The 18,967-nt window shown below is 34.6% G+C and overlaps 1 protein-coding gene across 11 annotated transcripts in view; it reads right to left on the reverse strand.

Moving 5' to 3' along the window:
* Nucleotides 1–18,967, reverse strand: part of NF1 (neurofibromin 1) — a 273,489-nt gene that overhangs the window by 144,090 nt on the left and 110,432 nt on the right. For all 11 annotated transcript variants that reach the window (XM_070772719.1, XM_070772717.1, XM_070772713.1 and 8 more), the window contains 4 exons: nt 18,492–18,626; nt 14,896–15,009; nt 2,518–2,597; nt 875–998 (listed from right to left, as the gene is read on the reverse strand). In XM_070772719.1, the coding sequence (XP_070628820.1) occupies nt 875–998; nt 2,518–2,597; nt 14,896–15,009; nt 18,492–18,626 (453 nt within the window). The remainder of the gene's footprint in view (nt 1–874; nt 999–2,517; nt 2,598–14,895; nt 15,010–18,491; nt 18,627–18,967) is intronic.

Raw genomic sequence — 18,967 nt, forward strand, 5'->3', positions numbered from 1 at the left:
GCATGAAACGCTGAAGTCCAATCGCATTCCTCACCTTTGGCATAATGCCAAATTCTACTATAGTAACAGATGAAGGTAAGCCAGATATGAATAAATCCAACTCACCATTAGCTCATTTCTAAACAAAGAAAATTCAACAAGCTGCATGGTACACTGAAAAGGATATGTATTAGAGACATTTAAATTTCCCATAGATTTTATCCATTCCAGAAATGGATAAAAATTTATTGAATCAAGTACTCCTAAAACTATGCCATAACAGAACTTTTTAATTGACTGATTATAGAAACTTTATGTTAAAAGAAACTTAAGGCTCTTCTCTAGCCCCCAAAATCTTGTCACCAGGCTTCAATAGTTCAGAATCAAAACTTTTCACTCAACCCTAAGGAAGAAGACTTCTGATATCTTCAACAGGTAATAACTTCCTCACAGAAATATAAATAAACCTTAGATTGATGGCACTCGATGTCTTTCCTTCAGCTTCTTTATATATATAGATAGATAGCATTCTCTGGACTAGCCTAGACATCGGATTCAAGTCTTATGTATGAACTTGAGAGCAGAGACAGCAAATGTTGTTTCTCAATCTTCTTTGGTTATAGAAGCCCCACTCCTCCTAGGTCTGCCCCACAGAATCCTGCTTAACTCGCCTAGACTTTATCAGGATTGTGGCTTTAAGGGTAACGGCTCAAAATAATTTTTACTTAAAGTGCTGATTTCTCAGCCATTGTCTCCTGCATGTACATTTCCCTTGAAGACTTTGCAGAAGAGAGGAGCTGAATAAGGACTTGATTTGGCTAATAAACATTTCCTTAATCTCTTTTCATTACCATTCCAAATATTCTTCCGTTTCAAAAGATGTCATTTTGCTTACCTTATTTTTAAGAAGAAATTTATTCCTGCAGATCAAAATTTCCCGCAACCATTTGAGAATTTCTGTGCTACTAAGCATTTGATGACTAGTCAATTTCTTGCAAATGTAAAAAAGCATTTGTGAGCTGCAGAAACAAAGTTCACTGTTACCAGCATTGCCAATAAACAACCTAATACAGATAAAGTCAGAATAAAAGAATGGCATTCTCTAATAATGGACAAAGTTTAAAGAAGCTTATCTTCCTTTCCAGGATTTATTTTAGAGAATTGGTTATCAAAATGTTAATAGCACTATAATGAAAGGAAGTATACAAATTACATTAAAAAAAGAAAAAAGTACTTCTAAGCCCCCTTCTCCCTCAACCACTTCATCCATGCATCTCATCCTCACAGAGGACTCAAGAAAAATTATAGATCTGTACAGCACAGACTGTATGTAAACTTAGTGTTCTAGAGCAGGGGTCGGCACACAACTGCCTGCAGGCCAAAGCCAGTCCATCATTTGCCTTTGCAAATAAAGTTTTAGTGGAACATGGTCACAATCCACTCATTCATTGTCTGTGGCTACTTTCATGTCCCAAGAGCAGAAGTAAACAGTTATAAAAGAGACTATCTGGCCCACAAAAACTAAAATCTTGACTGCTTGGCCCTTTAGAGAAAAAGTTTGCTTGTTTCCACTCTAGAGCTGCACTGTCAACACAGCAGCCACGAGCAGCCCCATGTGGCTGCCGCGCACTTGAAACGCGGCTTGTCTAAACTGATGTCCTGGAAGTAGGAAACAGCCCAAATTGTGAAGACTTTAGAAAAAAGGACATAAAATATCTCATCAATAACTTTTATATTGATCAACATATTAAAAATATTCTCTCTACACACACACACACACACACACTGGGTTTAAAAATATATTATTAAAATTAATTTTACCTGTTTATTTTTTTAATGTGGCAACTAGAAAAATTTAAATTACATATGTGATTCACATTATATTACTATCAAAGTGCACTGCTCCAGAATCTAGGATTTAACTCAGCTGCCAAGTGACTTGGTGTACCCACTTCTACAAGATAATAACAAAACCTGAGGCTTACACACTTACATTTTCCTCAGTGTGTTACCTCTATGCTCACTGAAAGGTAATAATTCATATAAGCAAAGAAATAAATTATAAAATTATATATACATATAATTTTGCCTTCTAAGCAGATATTCATTAAATTAATTCATCCACAAAAAACACCAGTATTATTGAAAACATGAGATTATAATTTAAAAAACTGAAATAAACTATTAATATTTAAAACTTTAACACTCTAAGCTTATAAATGATAAAAATAAATTTAAAACACAGTTTAACCATATAAAAATCTGAAATAGCAGAAGACATACCAAATAATAGTACTTATGGTTGGGTAACGAAATTTAGCACAATTTTTAAAAATTTATTTTCTAATTTGCTGTGACAATGTTCTTACAGTTAAAATAAGAAATAACCTAATAATTTCAAGTCAAATAAAACACAAAATCATAAAACATCTGGCAGTATAAGTGAATAAAGTTAATAAACCAAGTATATAGAGTTAATATTTAAAGACAAAAAAAATTAAAAATTTAAGTTGAATTAAAAAATAAGGGTGCATATACCTAATTTCCCAAAATGTTTCTACAGGAGCATCAGGATTCCACAAATCAATGCTATCTAACTGATGAAGAACCAGCAGAGCCTGAATTTTTAAAAAGAGAGAGAGAAGACTTACTAAAAAAAAAATTTGGTAAACATAACACTGGAGTATTTATTTTACAAATACTGACAAACTGAACTACTTAATTATAGCCTCAACATGCAGTATAAGGCACAAGAGAAAAGCTCTGAAGAACCCAAATCTCTAGGGATTATATATACAAAAATGAAGTCACTTTATTCTTCTCACTGTTACTTTAAATGGCATGTACACATAAGTTAAATACTGATGAATTCAGAATAGCAATATACATGTGTAAAAACTGCTTTAAGACACAAATAATATGATTTCAATAAGTATCAAAGAACTCTATGGAAAATAAAATTAACCCCCAAAGAAGGAGAGTTCTCCAAAACTAATATACACAACATTTTACTTCTAGGTCACAAGTTAAAAGTAGAAAGTATATCTGTGGCGGATTCATTTCGATATTTGGCAAAACCAAAACAATATTGTAAAGTTTAAAAATAAAACAAAATTAAAAAATAAATAAATAAAAAGTAGAAGTTATCTTGTTTGCCACAAATTCTTAGAACAGAAAGGTCAAATTATTTTTCAAAAAGGAGAAAGGGGGAGGAAAACAGATTTTTGCATTGCATAGAGATTATTCATCCTAAAATATTTCAACTGACCATAGAACTGAAATGGATTTGGCTCACAGAACATTAACAGGAATACACAATTAATACACAGAAACACTACTATTAAATAAATCAATGCCATCAAAAGTACAGAGAGTAGAACTAGACTCTTTCTTCAAACCAACCCTATCTTAACTCCAATAGGTTAAGTTCACAATGCTTCCCCCAGACGCACATTACTGAGCTCTGCACATTCCTCTCAGTCCTTGGTCAGCGGATTTGGAGATTCTTTACTCCTCTTTAAAGCTTTGTATTAAAACTCCAATGAAACACTGTTTGGAACACATAATGAGAACTGATTTCTTCTCTTAAAATCAAATCAAATGAATAAACTGCAAATAGAGCTGCAATGATAACCTGTGCAAATAAGCTGCAATGATAAGCTGCAATGACTCACTTTAAATTATGGGAAAAATACGTAAATTTCTAACCTTGGACAACTTTATAAATCCAAAAGCTATAAGGATCAGACCTATATTATCTTATTTCAAATACTTTCACTGTAATTCTTTTGAGATATTTACTGGAAACTGCAAAGCGCTTTGAGAATCTTCAAAAATTATATGTTATACCTCTCATATCAAGGAAAAACAGCACAAATTAACATTCAATTTTTGTCACTAACACGCACAAACTTAGTACTATTTACTGACATTTTTAGTTTAAGTGGCAAATTCTCTAAAATTTTGTTTTAACATTTTTTTTTTTAATATTCAAAGAAAATCTATTAGCCTTTTCTCTCCCTCAGTGGTTATTTTCCTTTCCATGTTCCTTTCTATTTTAAAACTTTCCACATATAATTTTAACAAAACTGTACACACAGTATACTCATTTGACATTTCATAATTTTCCACATTGCTATGTGACCTGCATGGTTTAATGGATGCTTAATAGTTCACCAAATTAAAATATCATCCTCTTGTTATTGAATTTGAACATATTCTCTTACAGTGAATATTTAAATTTCCCTTTATGTTCTATTATAACTAAGAGCAGTAACCATATATGTGTGCAGCTTTTTCCTTTTTATTTATATTCATAGGATTAAAAAATTACAGGAATGGAATTATTTGGACCAAAAAAATGACATTTGTATGGCTCCTGCCAAATACTGTCAAAGAGCTTTCCAAAAAGAATGCAAAGAATATACCTGTTTATAGAACCAACAGCAATGCACACAAATATGTTTGGTGCAAAAGTAACTGTGGTTTTTACATTGTTGAACTTTGTTGTTTGACATTAGAATACATTCTTAAATAAATGTGCTTATGTTACACATCATTTTAATGTGCATTTCTTGCTTTATGGTTTTTTGCTAATGACATTACTTGCTGTTGATATTTATTTTAGACTATAGAAATGATGTTAGACAAAAAGCAAATTTGAGTTATTAATTTATTCACATTCAAAATGGATTGTAAAGCAGCAGAGACAACTTGCAACATTAATAATGCATATGGCCCAGGAACTGCTAATGAATGTTCAGTGCAGGGTGGTTCAAGAAGTTTTGCAAAAGAGACGCGAGCCTTGAAGATGAGGAGTGCAGCGGCTGGCTATCAGAAGTTGACAACGACCAACTGAGAGCAATCATCAAAACTGATCCTCTTACAACTACATGAGGAGTTACCAAAGAACCCAACTACTCTATGACTGATTGGCATTTAAAGCAAATTGGAAAAGTGAATAAGCTCTATAAGTGGGTGCCTCATGAGCTGACTGCAAATCAAAAAATCATTTTGAAGTGTCATCTTCCCTTATTCTATGCAAAAACAATGAACCATTTCACAATCGGATTGTGACATGCGATGAAAAGTGGATTTTATATGACAACTGGTAATGACGAGCTCAGTGGTTGGACCTAGAAGAAGCTCTCAAGCACTTCCCAAAGCCAAACTTGCACCAAAAAAAGGTCTTGGTCACTGTGTGGTGGGTCTGCTCCCTATTTGATCCACACAGCTTTCTGAATCCTGGTGAAACCATTACATCTGGGAAGAATGATCAGTAAGTTGATGAGATGCACCAAAAACTACAACATGTGTAGCCAGTATTGGTCAACAGAATGGGCCCAATGCTCTACTACAATGCCTAAACACATGTCGCACAACCAATGCTTCAACAGTTGAACAAACTGGGCTAAGAAGTTTTGCCTCATCCACCATATTCACCTGACCTCTTGCCAACCAACTACCACTTCTTGAAGCAACTCCACAACTTTTTGCAGGGAAAATGCTTCCACAACCAGGAGGAGGCAGAAAATGCTTTCTAAGAGTTCATCAAACCCCAAGCACAAATTTTTACACCACAGGAATAAAAAAACTTATTTCTCATTGGCAAACAAGACTGTAACGGTTCCTATTTTGATTAATAAAAATGAGTTTGAGCCTTGTTACGACAGGGAAGCCTGCTATGCTGCAAGCCATGGGGTCGCAAACAACTGGACGTGACTTAGTGACCAAACAACAACAACAACAATAATGATTTAAAATTCACAGTCCGAAACCACAGTTATTTTTATAACAACTTAATACAAGCAACGAGTGTCTAACAATGAGTGCTGAAACATTTTTGGCAAAATAAAGCATGATAAATAATGAAGCAGTAAATCTTAAATATATAGTGTGATGAGTTTTCACAAAGTATATATCCCATATTAATCAACGCTGAGACCAACAGTATCAACACTCAGAAGCCTTTTGCACATTCCTTTCCAGTCATCAGGTCTTGACAAAAGCAGCCACTGTTCTGACTTCTATCGCCATAGATAACCTCTGCCTGTTTCTGAACTTTATATAAAGGGAATCATACAGTATGTTCTCTTTTGTGTTTGGCTGTTTTCACTCAATATCATGTCTATGAGGTTCACTCATGCTTTGCACTTAGCAGTAGCTTATTCTTTTTGCATTGCTGTAATCAATGGAATGAAATAATCCAAATTATTTATCTCTTCTACTGTTCATAAATGTCTGAGCTGTTTACAGCTTTTTCAGTTCAGTTCAGTCGCTCAGTCATGTCCGACTCTGCGACCCCATGAATCGCAGCACGCCAGGCTTCCCTGTCCATCACCAACTCCTGGAGTTCACTCAGACTCACGTCCATCAAGTCAGTGATGCCATCCAGCCATCTCATCCTCTGTCGTCCCCTTCTCCTCCTGCCCCCAATCCCTCCCATAATCAGAGTCTTTTCCAATGAGTCAACTCTTCACATGAGGTGGCAAAAGTATTGGAGTGTCGGCTTCAGCATCAGTCCTTCCAATGAACACCCAGGAATGATCTCCTTCAGAATGGACTGGTTGGATCTCCTTGCAGTCCAAGGGACTCTCAAGAGTCTTCTCCAACACCACAGTTCAAAAGCATCAACTCTTCGGTGCTCAGCTTTCTTCACAGTCCAACTCTCACTTCCATACATGACCAATGGAAAAACCATAGCCTTGACTAGACGGACCTTTGTTGGCAAAGTAATGTCTCTGCTTTTTAATATGCTACTACAGCTTTTTGGAATATTATAAATTATGCTATTAATATTTTATATGTGTTTTTTTTGTAAACATATTGTTGGATACATACCTAGGAGGAGAATTGCTAAGGTGTATGTTTAGCTTTTATAGATACTGCAAACCAATTTTTAATGATGGCTATACTAATTTATTCTTTTATTAGCAGAATATGAATAAAAACAAAGTACAGTTGACCCTTGAACAATGAGGAGTTAGGGGTGCTGACCCTCCATGCAGTAAAAAAAAACTTACATATAACTTTTGACTGCCTAACAAGTTAACTACTGATAGTCTACTATTGACTGGAAGCCTCACCAATAAAACAGTTGTTAACACATATTTTTGTATGTCATACGTGTTATATACTATATTTTTACAATAAAGCTAGTAAAAACAAGATGTTACTAAGAAATCATAAAGAAAATACATTTAAAGTGCAGTACAGTATTTTTCAATATTGTAAGTTTACTTCATATTTACAAGCTGCATCAACGTTTTCTATAACAATGATAGCATCTTTGATAGCGTAATCCTTCCGGGCTTTCATGATGTTTTCTTTACTGGGGTTCTCTTCCATAGTGTCGACAATCCTTTCCATAGAATACCATGTGTAATGAGCCTACAAGGTTCTTATGAACCCCTGATCTAGAAGCTGAATTAGAGACATGTTTTGGGCAATGAGACCACTTTGACATCTTCAGTGTTAAACTCATGGGATTCTGGGTGGCCAGGGGCACAGTCCAGTATCAAAAGAATTTTAAAAGGCAGTCCATTACTGGCAAGATACTTCCTCACTCCAATAACAAAGCACTGATGGAACTAATCCAAAAAACGATCCTCACTGTGAAGGCTTTCTTGTACAACTAAAAGACTAGCAACGGGTATCTTTCTTTTCCTTTCCAGCCTTGGAAGTTAGAAGCCTTATATTATAGATTAGGGCAGTTTTGATCATACTATATTTGCACAAAGCAGTAGAGGTAAGCCTATCCCTTCCTACCTTAAATCCTGGTGCTTGCTTCTCTTCCTAATAAATGTCCTTTGTGGCATTTTTTTCCCCCTAGAATAAGGCACTTTTAATCCACATTATAAACCTGTTCAGGCTGATATCCTTTTTCACCAATAATTTTCTTAATGGAGTCTAGGAACCCATCTGCTGCCTCGTGATCAGAAGCTGCTTCTCCTTTATCTTGACATTTTTAAAGCCAAACCTCTTTCTAAAATTATCAAGCCATCCTTTGCAGACATTACATTGTCTAGCTTTAGATTCTCCACTTTCCTTTTGCTTCAACTTGGCACATAAAGACTTCACTTTTTCTCAAATCATGCTGAAGTCAATAGGTATACCTTTCTTTTTTTTTTTAATTTACTTTACAATATTGTATTGGTTTTGCCATACATCAACATGCATCCGCCACGGGTGTACACGTGTTCCCCATCCGGAACCCCCCTCCCACTTCCCTCCCCATACCATCCCTCTGGGTCATCCCAGTGCACCAGCCCCAAGCTTCTTATATCCTGCATCAAACCTGGACTGGCGATTCGTTTCTTATATGATATTATACATGTTTTAATGCCATTCTCCAAAATCATCCCCCCACCTTCTCCCACAGAGTCCAAAAGACTGTTCTATACATCAGTGTCTCTTTTGCTGTCTCACATACAGTGTTGTCATTACCATCTTTCTAAATTCCATATATATGCGTTAGTATACTGTATTGGTGTTTTTCTTTCTCCCTTACTTCACTCTGTATAATAGGTTCCAGTTTCATCCACCTCATTAGAACTGATTCAAATGTATTCTTTTTAATGGCTGAGTAATACTCCATTGTGTATATGTATCACAGCTTTCTTATCCATTCATCTGCTGATGGACATCTAGGTTGCTTCCGTGTCCTGGCTATTATAAACAGTGCTGCGATGAACATTGGGATACACGTGTCTCTTTCAATTCTGGTTTCCTCGGTGTGTATGCTCAGTAGTGGGATTGCTGGGTCGTATGGCAGTTCTATTTCCAGTTTTTTAAGGAATCTCCACACTGTTCTCCATAGTGGCTGTACTAGTTTGCATTCCCACCAACAGTGTAAGAGGGTTCCCTTTTTTCCAACCCTCTCCAGCATTTATTGCTTGTAGACTTTTGGATCGCGGCCATTCTGACTGCTGTGAAATGGTACCTCATTGTGGTTTTGATTTGCATTTCTCTGATAATGAGCGATGTTGAGCATCTTTTCATGTGTTTGTTAGCCATCTGTATGTCTTCTTTGGAGAAATGTCTATTTAGTTCTTTGGCCCATTTTTTGATTGGGTCGTTTATTTTTCTGGAATTGAGCTGCAGGAGTTGCTTGTATATTTTTGAGATTAGTTGTTTGTCAGTTGCTTCATTTGCTATTATTTTCTCCCATTCTGAAGGCTGTCTTTTCACAGGTATACCTTTCTTACAGCAATCCTGCATCCACATAAAAGTTGTCTTTTGAATATGAGAAAGACATTTAATAAAAAAGACAAGGTTTCATGCCTACTGGAGTAGTTGCAGCAACAGCTTCATGAATTTCCATTTTTCTCCCTCAACAGTCTGTACAGTGGATTCATTTATCTTGAAATGGCAGACAACCACAGCTGCGTATTTCAATCTTTATCACATATCAAACAATTCAACTTTAATGTCATGACTTTTCTCTGCTTTCATTGCTAGTGCACTTTGTGTAGGTCACAAGGTATGGTATTGCATCAAACATGATGAAAAATACATGAGAACCCAAGAGATCGCTTTTTGCGGATATACAATTTAATGGGAGAGATAAACTTCTCAGAGAATGTTTTAAGCAGATACGACACTTGAGCTCACCCAACAGTAACAAAACACAGATATGTAGTTATTGTAATAGTATAGTATGTAGTACAGTTAATGTTATGCAGCTAGGATTTTTTATTTTTTGGCCACACCAGGTGGCACATGGGATCTTAAATTCCCTGACTAGGGATAGAACTCAAGACCCTGCATTAGAAGGGCCGAGTTTCAACCACTAAATCGCCAGGGAAATCCTCTATGCAATTATGATTTAATACTGCATCTTTACATTTGCTTACATTTCTTTTGACTGTGAAAGACATCATGTACAGTCTGTAAGCTTTTGTAAATTTTAACTTTTTATAGTATATTTATATATATTTTATGTAGTAAATGATAATATTTGGATAAACAACAAGGTTTACTGTATAGCACAGGAAATATGTGATAAAACATAATGGAAAAGAATATTAGAAAAGAATGCATATATATAAATTGAACCACTTTGCTGTATAGCAGAGATTAACACATTGTAAATCAAATATATTTCAATTAGTGAAAGTCAGTCAGTCGTGTCTGACTCTTTATGACCTCCATGGACTACACAGTCCATGAAATTCTCCAGGCCAGAATACTGGAGTGGTTAGCCATTCCCTTCTCCAGGGATATTCCCAACCTAGGGATTAAAACCAGGTCTCATGTTGCAGGTGGATTCTTTACCAGCTGAGCCAAAAGGGAAGCCCAAGAAGACTGGAGTGGGTAGCCTATCCCTTTTCCAGCAGATCTATCCAACCCAGGAATCAAAACCAGGGTCTCCTGCATTGCAGTGGATTCTTTACCAACTGAGCCATCAGGGAAGCCAAAAAAAATTTTTTTTTATTTTTTGTAATATTTCAATTAAGAAAAGCAAAAAGATATAATAAATGATCCCCCCAAAATGATAATATAGACTGGTATCCAGATATATTATATGCCATGACATACCTTTTCTTAATTGTTTTGATATTGCGAGGCCAACAATTTACCTGCAGGTTTTTTCAAACTGTCACAAATACACAAAAATGTTTTCAATATGTCCAAAACATCTGCATATAACTGGACCTGCACAGTTCACATCCATGCTGTTCAAGGGTCAAAATCACTTGATATTTCATAAACCTTTCTGTTATTTGCTATCTAGCTTAATTTCAATACAGTCATAAAAAAATTCTGAATGATTTGAATCCTTCAGAATTTGTATGACACTTACTCAAGATATACTAAATGTCCCACATGTACTTGAAAAGAAAATGCACTTATTCAATGTAGTTCTCCATATGTGTCAAATAGGTCAAATTTGATAATCATGTTTTTCAAATCTTCTATACTTACTATTTGTTTGCTGGCTTATTCTATCAGATATTGAGAAAAGTATACTTAAGTATCTCGCTATAACTATGTATGTCTATCTGTCCTTTTACATGTTTTTATATTATATATTTAGAAATTTTATGTATTTTTGCTTTATATATTTTAAATCTTTGTTACTAGACTCACATAAAGTTTTATTTTTGGATGGATTGGATCCTTTTGTAACAATATGATGTGTCTCTGTATCATCCAACAGAGAATAACCTAAATACATAAAGCAAATATCAACAGATATAAAGGGAGAAACTGACAGTAACACAATAATAGTAGGTGATTTTGACACACCATTTACATCAATGGACAGATCATCCACACAGAAAGCCAATAAGGAAACACTGGCCTTAAACAACACATTAGACTAGATCAAAAGATATACAGAAAACATTCCATCCAAAAGCAGCAGAATAAACACTCCTTTCCAGGTGTACATGGAACAGTCTCCAAGATAGATCACATGCTAGACCACAAAACAAGTCTCAATAAATTTAAGAAGACTGAAATCATATCAAGATTCTTTTCCAACCACAACACTATGAGACTAGACATCAAGGAAAAAAATATGGAAAGCACAAATATATGGAAGTTGCCAAAGGGTTACTGAAGAAATCAAAGAAATAAAAAGATACCTGCAGACAAATGAAAATGAAAACACAATGATCCAAAATCTATGGGATGCAACATAAGCAGTTCTAAGAGGGAAGATTCCCCCTAGTTCTAAGAGGAAGCCTAGCCCAGGAAACTAGAAAAATCTGAAATAAACAAGTTAAACCTAAAGGAATGAAAAAAAGAACAAACAAAACCCAAAGTTAGTAGAAGAAAATCATAAAGATCAGAGCAGAAATATTTAGAGACCAAAAAAAAAAAAAAAAAAAGATCAATGAACCTAAGAGCAGTTCTTTGAAAAGATAGAACTGATAAACTTTTAGCCAGACTCATCAAGAAAAAAAGGGAGAGGGCCTAAAATATAAAATCAGAAATGAAAAAGGTGAAGTTGTATTTCTGGCACCACATAAGTACAAAGGATCATAAGAGAGTACTATGAACAGTTACATGTTAATAAAATGGATACTCTAGAAAAAAAAACAAATTCCTATAAAGGTACAATCTTCAAGACTGACTCAAGAAGAAATAGAAAATATGAACAGATCATATTGAAATTGTATCACCAGTAATGAAATTGAATCAATAATAAAAAAATTCTCAACAAACAAAAGCTCAGGACCAGATGGTTTCACAGGTGAATTCCACCATTTAGTGAAGAGCTAACACCTATCCTTCCCAAACTATTGCATAGGAAGGACTGCTTCCTCCCTCATTTTATGAAGCTACCGTCACCTTGATACCAAAACTGGACAAATATATCACAAAAAAATTGTAGGCCAATATCACTGATGAATACAGATGTAAAAATTCTCAACAAAGTATTAGTAAAAAATTAGCAAAATACATTAAAAGGATCACACACCATGATCAAGTGGGATTTATTCCAGGGATGCAAGAATGTTTTAATATCTACAAATCAGCCAATGTGATACATTAACAAACTGAAAAATAAAAATCCTACAACCATCTCAACTGACGCAGGAAAATGCTTCTGATAAAATTCAACATCAATCTGTGATCAAAAACAACTCTCTGGAAAGTGGGCATAGAGGGAACATACCTCAAAAAAGGCCATTTACAACAGACTGACAGCTAACATCATATTCAGTGGTGAAAACCTGAAAGCATTTCCTTGTAAAATCAAGGGAAAAAGACAAGGACGCTCATTCTTGCCACTTTTATTCAACACAGTTTGGAAGTCCTAGTCACAGCAATCAGAGAAGAAAAAGAAATTAAAGAAATCCAAATTGGAAAGGAAGATTAAAACTGTCACTGTTTACAGATGACACGATATACATAGAAAATCCTACAGACAACTACCAAAAAACTATTAGAATTCATCAATAAATTCACTAAAGTTACAGGGTGCAAAATTAATATACAGAAATCTGCCACATTTCTTTACACTAATTATGAAATACTAAAAAGAAATTCATGAAACAATCCCACTTACCACTGCAGCAAAAAAAAAGTTATATACCTTGGAATAAACCTACCTAAGGAGGCAAAAGACCTATACTCCAAAAGACTGAAAGACACTGATCAAAGAAATTGAAGATAACACACAGATTGATAGATACACTATGTTCTTGGGTTGAAGAATCAATACTGTTGGAATGACTATATTACCCAAAGCACTCTACAGATTTAATGCAATCCCTATCAAAATCCCAATGGTATTTTTCAGAGAATCAGAAAAAAAAATTTTTTAATTTGTATGGAAACACAAGGATTCAGAAAAGCCAAAACAAACTTGAGAAAGAACAGACCTGGAGGAATCATGCCCCCTGACCTTAGACTGTACTACAAAACTACAGTCATCAAAACAGTACGGAACTAGCACAAAACCAGATACACTGATCAATGGAACAGGATACAGGACCCAAAAATAAGCCCATGCACTTACGGTCAAACTATGACAAAGGGGACAAGAATACACAATGGAGAAAAGACAGCCTCTACAATAAGTGGTGCTGAGAAAACTGGACAGCTATTTTCCTTACATAAAATAAGGAAATTAGAACATTCTCTAACACAATACATAAAAATAAACTCAAAATGGATTAAAGACTTAAATGCAAGACCAGAAACCATAAAACTCCTAGAGGAAATATAAGCAGAACACTCTTTGACACAAACGGTAGCAGTATTTTTTTTAGATCTGTCTCCTAAGGCAAGGGAAGCAAAAGTAAACAAATTGGACCTAATTAAACTTAAAAGCTTTTGCACAGCAAAGGAAACCATTGACAAAATGCAAAAACAGCCTACTGAATGGGAGAAAATATTTGCAAATTATATGACTGATAAGAGATTAATATTCAACATACATAAATAGCTCATACAATTCAACATTTAAAAAAAAACCCAAACAACCCAATTTTAAAAAATGGGCAAAAGAACTGAATACACGTTTTCAAAGACATACAAATAGACAACAGGCATATGAAAAGATGCTCAACATCCCTGATCATCAGGGAAATGAAAATCAAAACCACATGAGATGTTACTTCACACCTGTCAGGATGGCTGTCATCAAAAAGAACACAAATAACAAATGATAGCGAGAGCATGGAGCAAAGGGAACCCTTGTACATTGTTGGCAGGAATGTAAATTGGTACAGCCACTGTAGAGCACAGTATGGAGGTTCTTTAAAAAACTAAAAATAGAACTACCATATAACTCAGCAATTCCACTTCTGGGTACATATCCATAAAAACTAAAAACACTAATTAGAAAAGATACATACACCCCAATGTTTGTAACAGTATTATTTACAATTCCCAAGATACAGAAACAACCTAAGTGTCCATCAATGGACATATGAATGTGTCTTTATATACATGAATGTATATACACACACACACATATACATACAATAGAATACTACTCAGTCATAAAAAAGGAAGAAACTTTGCCACTTGCACCAATGCAGATGGACTTGGTGGACATTATGCTATATAAAATAAGTCAGAGAAAGGCCATATGATATCACCTATATGTGGAAACCGAAAAATCCACAAACTAGTGAATATAACAAAAAAGAAGCAGACTCACAAATATAGAAAACAAACTAGTGGTTACCAGTAGAGGGAGTTCTGGGGGTGGGCAATACAGGTATTGGGGAATGGAAGGTATAAACTGCTGGATGTAAGGTGGGCTCAAGGATGTACTGTACAACACGGGGAATACAGGCAATATTTTGTAGCAACTCTAAATGGAAAGTAACCATTAAAAATTGGATAAAAAATTCTTAAGGAAAAAGTTTTTAAGGAATAGAATTAAAAAAAAAGAGAATCTACATAGTTACAATGTTACATTTAAGAGCCTAGAATTCATTTTCCCCTTACCTCCATCGCTTCCTGGGCAATCTCTGGCATGTGTGACTGAGGGACCAGCTGGACAAGCCCTGTAATTAATTCTGCAGTACTGCCTTGGGTTTCAGGCCCCTGTTTTCTTGGATTCTGCAAAGAAAAAAGCAAATTTCAATTAAAAACAAAATCACAGGACAGGGGCCAAAGGGGTGGAGGGAATGGAGACTGACTGCTAATGGGTTTTAGGTTTATTTTTGAGGTGATAAAAATGTTCTAGACCTAGATAGCGGTGATGGCTACACAACCTTGTATACATACCAAAACCCAGTAAACTGTCACTTTAAAAAGGCAAATTTCATCACATGTGAATTTTACCTCAAAAATAAACACTGTAAGATTTTTTAAAATTAAAAAGCTGCTGGGAGGGAGATTCATGACGGGGGGACACATGTGTACCCGCAGCTGATTCATGTCGATGTATAGCAAAAACCACCACAATATTGTAAAGTAACTATCCTCCAATTAAAGTAAATAAATTAATTATAAAAACTGCTCTTGTTAAGAATTCTTAATCTACATCTATACTTCTTCATTAATTTAAATAATATCCAGAGAAAATTCTAATTAAAACAAAAACTAGGTACTAGCTTTTCATAAGAAATTGTATCAATAATAGGAGAAATAAATTATTTTTTTCAGCAACACTACAATGACTAAATAATATACCTGTGATTTGGAACTTATGGTTTTGGATCTCAAAACTACTGTGATGAAAGGCAAAGTACATGCATGCTTGATGAGAATGACACAGTTATCTTGTGTTGCCCTTTTGTCCAACACAAGGACCTAACCACATTCACATAACACTAGTAATATTAGTGTTAATGTTAATCCACACCTCCAGATACCCATACTTCAGGCTTTTTCACGGTAGAAAGACATTGAATACAAAGCAAAATGGTATATATAAATGTGAATGTCTACCTACTTAAAGAGACTAAAATGCTTCCTTGTAACTTGGAAGAATCTATTTCCATTTCAAGCATATATGGTTCATTTCAGTGAAGCCAATACAACTAGTGCTCTTATTTTATTTTGCTAACTCCCTTACCTCCATGCGTGTGTGTGTGTGTGTGTGTATTTATGTATCAGAAAATAGGACATTTTGAACTATATATATATATAATTTCAATTAAAAACAAAATGTATAAAGGACAGAAAATAATCAGATCAACAAGTTTAAACTGCAAATGAAAAAGAAGTATGAAGCTACATGCTGGTATGAGCACCTGTAACAGGAAAATGTGGTATAATCAGGAATGCTTCCTTAGGGCTGTGATAACAGCTCAGAATTAGTAGGAATTACTATGTGAAGAGGACAGGGAAGCATATTGTAGGCAGAGGATTGCAAGTGCATGGACAGGCAGGAAGGAATGTAGGAAGAGGGAGTGAAAGGCAGGCCATCATAACTAGGGTAAAGACAAATATAACTCTAGATGTTGCAGAGGTGATTGGTGGGAGTCAAAAGCTGCATGACCTTATAGGTCTATTAGGAGTTCAGTCTCTATCCTCAAAGCTATTTCAACCAAAAGACTTTAAGCTGGGCAGAAAGCATAATATTTGCTTTTTGCAGAGATCGCTGTAACTTTAGTGGAGAGAAATGATTAAAAGAAAGCAGGAAATGATGTAAGCTGAACAATTAGGAAGCTTGAAAAATTCAGAGTAATATGATTTAAGATAGAGACAGTAAAGACAGAAGACAATAAAAACACATTACTTTAAAATATCATGATTGAGATCATTTAATATTTATTCCTATATTTATCCTACATACAAAAATTTAGGTTTTTTATAGGTAAAAATACAAAATAATCAAATATTTACAATGAATCTTTCACTATTTTAACATAGCTTTCATTACTCTGAGAAAAGTGGTTTAACCACTAGATGGCAGCAAAGAAAATAATTTCAACTTTGATCTGTTTCTGCCTGCTAATTTCAAACTTGGAAAATTGCTTAAATTCTTGTTCCTTGACAATAAAATATTTAACACAGAAGGCACTGGTGACTTTGATGCATTCTTTGATCCTGAATTACATCCACGCAAACAGAGTGATGCTAATTTATGACATGCATGATGAAATAACACCTCAAGTAATGTGTGCTACATAACAAAGAAATGAGGGGAAAAGGTATTTCATTCCTTTTATAAAGTCTTAATAATAGATTTTAAGACTTTTTCCATACCAAAGTTCTAACAATTTCTTCTATCAGACTTCCAAATTTGGATGGACTTTTCAAAGAGTTCAAAACAACATAGGCCATTCTGGGGGTCACTAATCCTTTTGGGAATTCTGTTTCTCCTCCCTCTCTTAGAAAAACATATTTTTTAAATTCAGGGGGTTCAAAGAACTCTTGAAACTATGGTCATCAGTTTATATACTTCTACAGTATAGTAATTTGAAAAATAAACCATCAAAATTAAAAATATACTTAGCACTTAAGCCTGTTACTCAAAGCAACAGGAAATTGTTTTAGATACTGTTTTCCCAGGACTGGAAAATTCCACAGACGTTAAATATGTTATGCTATGAGCTTCAAAATATATTTCTGCTATGTTTGGGGCATTAATAATATTAATGTTAATGTTAACTGTATTTTAATAATAGTAATAACATCCTAACATTTATGTAGTACTCATTATGCATCTATTCTGCATTGTTCCTAAGAGAATGACATGTAATATCTCAGTCTGCTTAATACGAATTATTATCATTATCACAATATTTCAAATAAGAAAACTAAAGCACATGGATTTCCCTGGTGGTCCAGTGGTTAAGACTCCACACTTCCAAAGCAAGGGGCATGGGTTCAATCCCTGGTTGGGGAACTAAGATCCTGCAGGACCTGTGCTGTGGTCAAGAAATAAAACTAAAGCATAGAGAGGTTAGGTCACCCAAATCACATAGCTAATAAGTCTCCAGAGGCCATGCTTTTCAGCATTTCATATAACTGCCACTCATTTTCATTTGTCAGTTCCTAATTATCTTGTGTATTACAGTAATGCTCTCAGGAATCTAATACCAACTCAGGCTGTAAGACAAGAGTAACCACAATACTTGAGTGCTAACCATACTCATTTTTATCTCCTTTTCCTCCCAAAACAGTATAGCCAGGAAAAGTCAGTGATAATAAAAGGCTGATGATAGGAAGAAATAAGGATAGAAGAACTCAATTTTTAGGCAACAGTGATTGGAGACTTTAAAAAAAAAAAAAAACAACTGAACAGATACAGGAAGCACTTGACTTATGTCTGCTTCATTATATCCAAACCCCATTCTAGGATTATATCTGAATAATACATAATCTGGTAGCAGGGTATGGACAGAAGACCTCACCAAAATATGTTAGTTTAATGATAAGAAAAAAATAAGACAAAAGAGTAAGATCTGATCTAATTATATTAGTAATCTCTGTAAGTTCACTTTCTTAGGAATGTCAAGTTTCATGTACGATCAGGAAGGTTCAGTAAGTGTTCTTGAGCTAACAATCACCTTCAAGGTTTTGGCATTTTAGTAAAACCAAATTAAGTTAGTATAATAATTTCAAGGAATTTTATAAAAACTACTCACACAAAGCAAGAGCTTCGGATCTGCATGAATTAGTTTCACCATGGACAAGAGAAGATACTTGTAGCTTCTTGTCTCCAGGTCTGTAGGTTTTTCTTTAAATTTAAGGCTTGTTACTTTTTCTTTAAATGTAAGACTCTAAAAACAAAAACATGACATTCACCTTCTAAGAATCAGACATCAGAATCATGATAATAGCTATTCAACATTTTCAAATAAATCTATTTTTTAAAAACTTTGAAAAATAAAGGGACATATTATATACCGCCAAATGTGTGGTATTAGTAGAAACATTCAATAGGAAGTATAAGATTAACACAATCAAGCTTAAAAAGCAAATAAAAAGTATTTTTGCAATGTCTATATTGTTCTCATTTTTGTTGTCGTTATTCAGGCTCTAAGTTGTATCTGACTCTTGGCAACCCCATGGACTACAGCACGGCAGGCTCCCTGGTCCTCCACTATCTCTGAGTTTGCTC

Source organism: Bos indicus, chromosome 19, assembly GCF_029378745.1.
Source record: "Bos indicus isolate NIAB-ARS_2022 breed Sahiwal x Tharparkar chromosome 19, NIAB-ARS_B.indTharparkar_mat_pri_1.0, whole genome shotgun sequence".
Classification (NCBI taxonomy): domain Eukaryota; kingdom Metazoa; phylum Chordata; class Mammalia; order Artiodactyla; family Bovidae; genus Bos; species Bos indicus.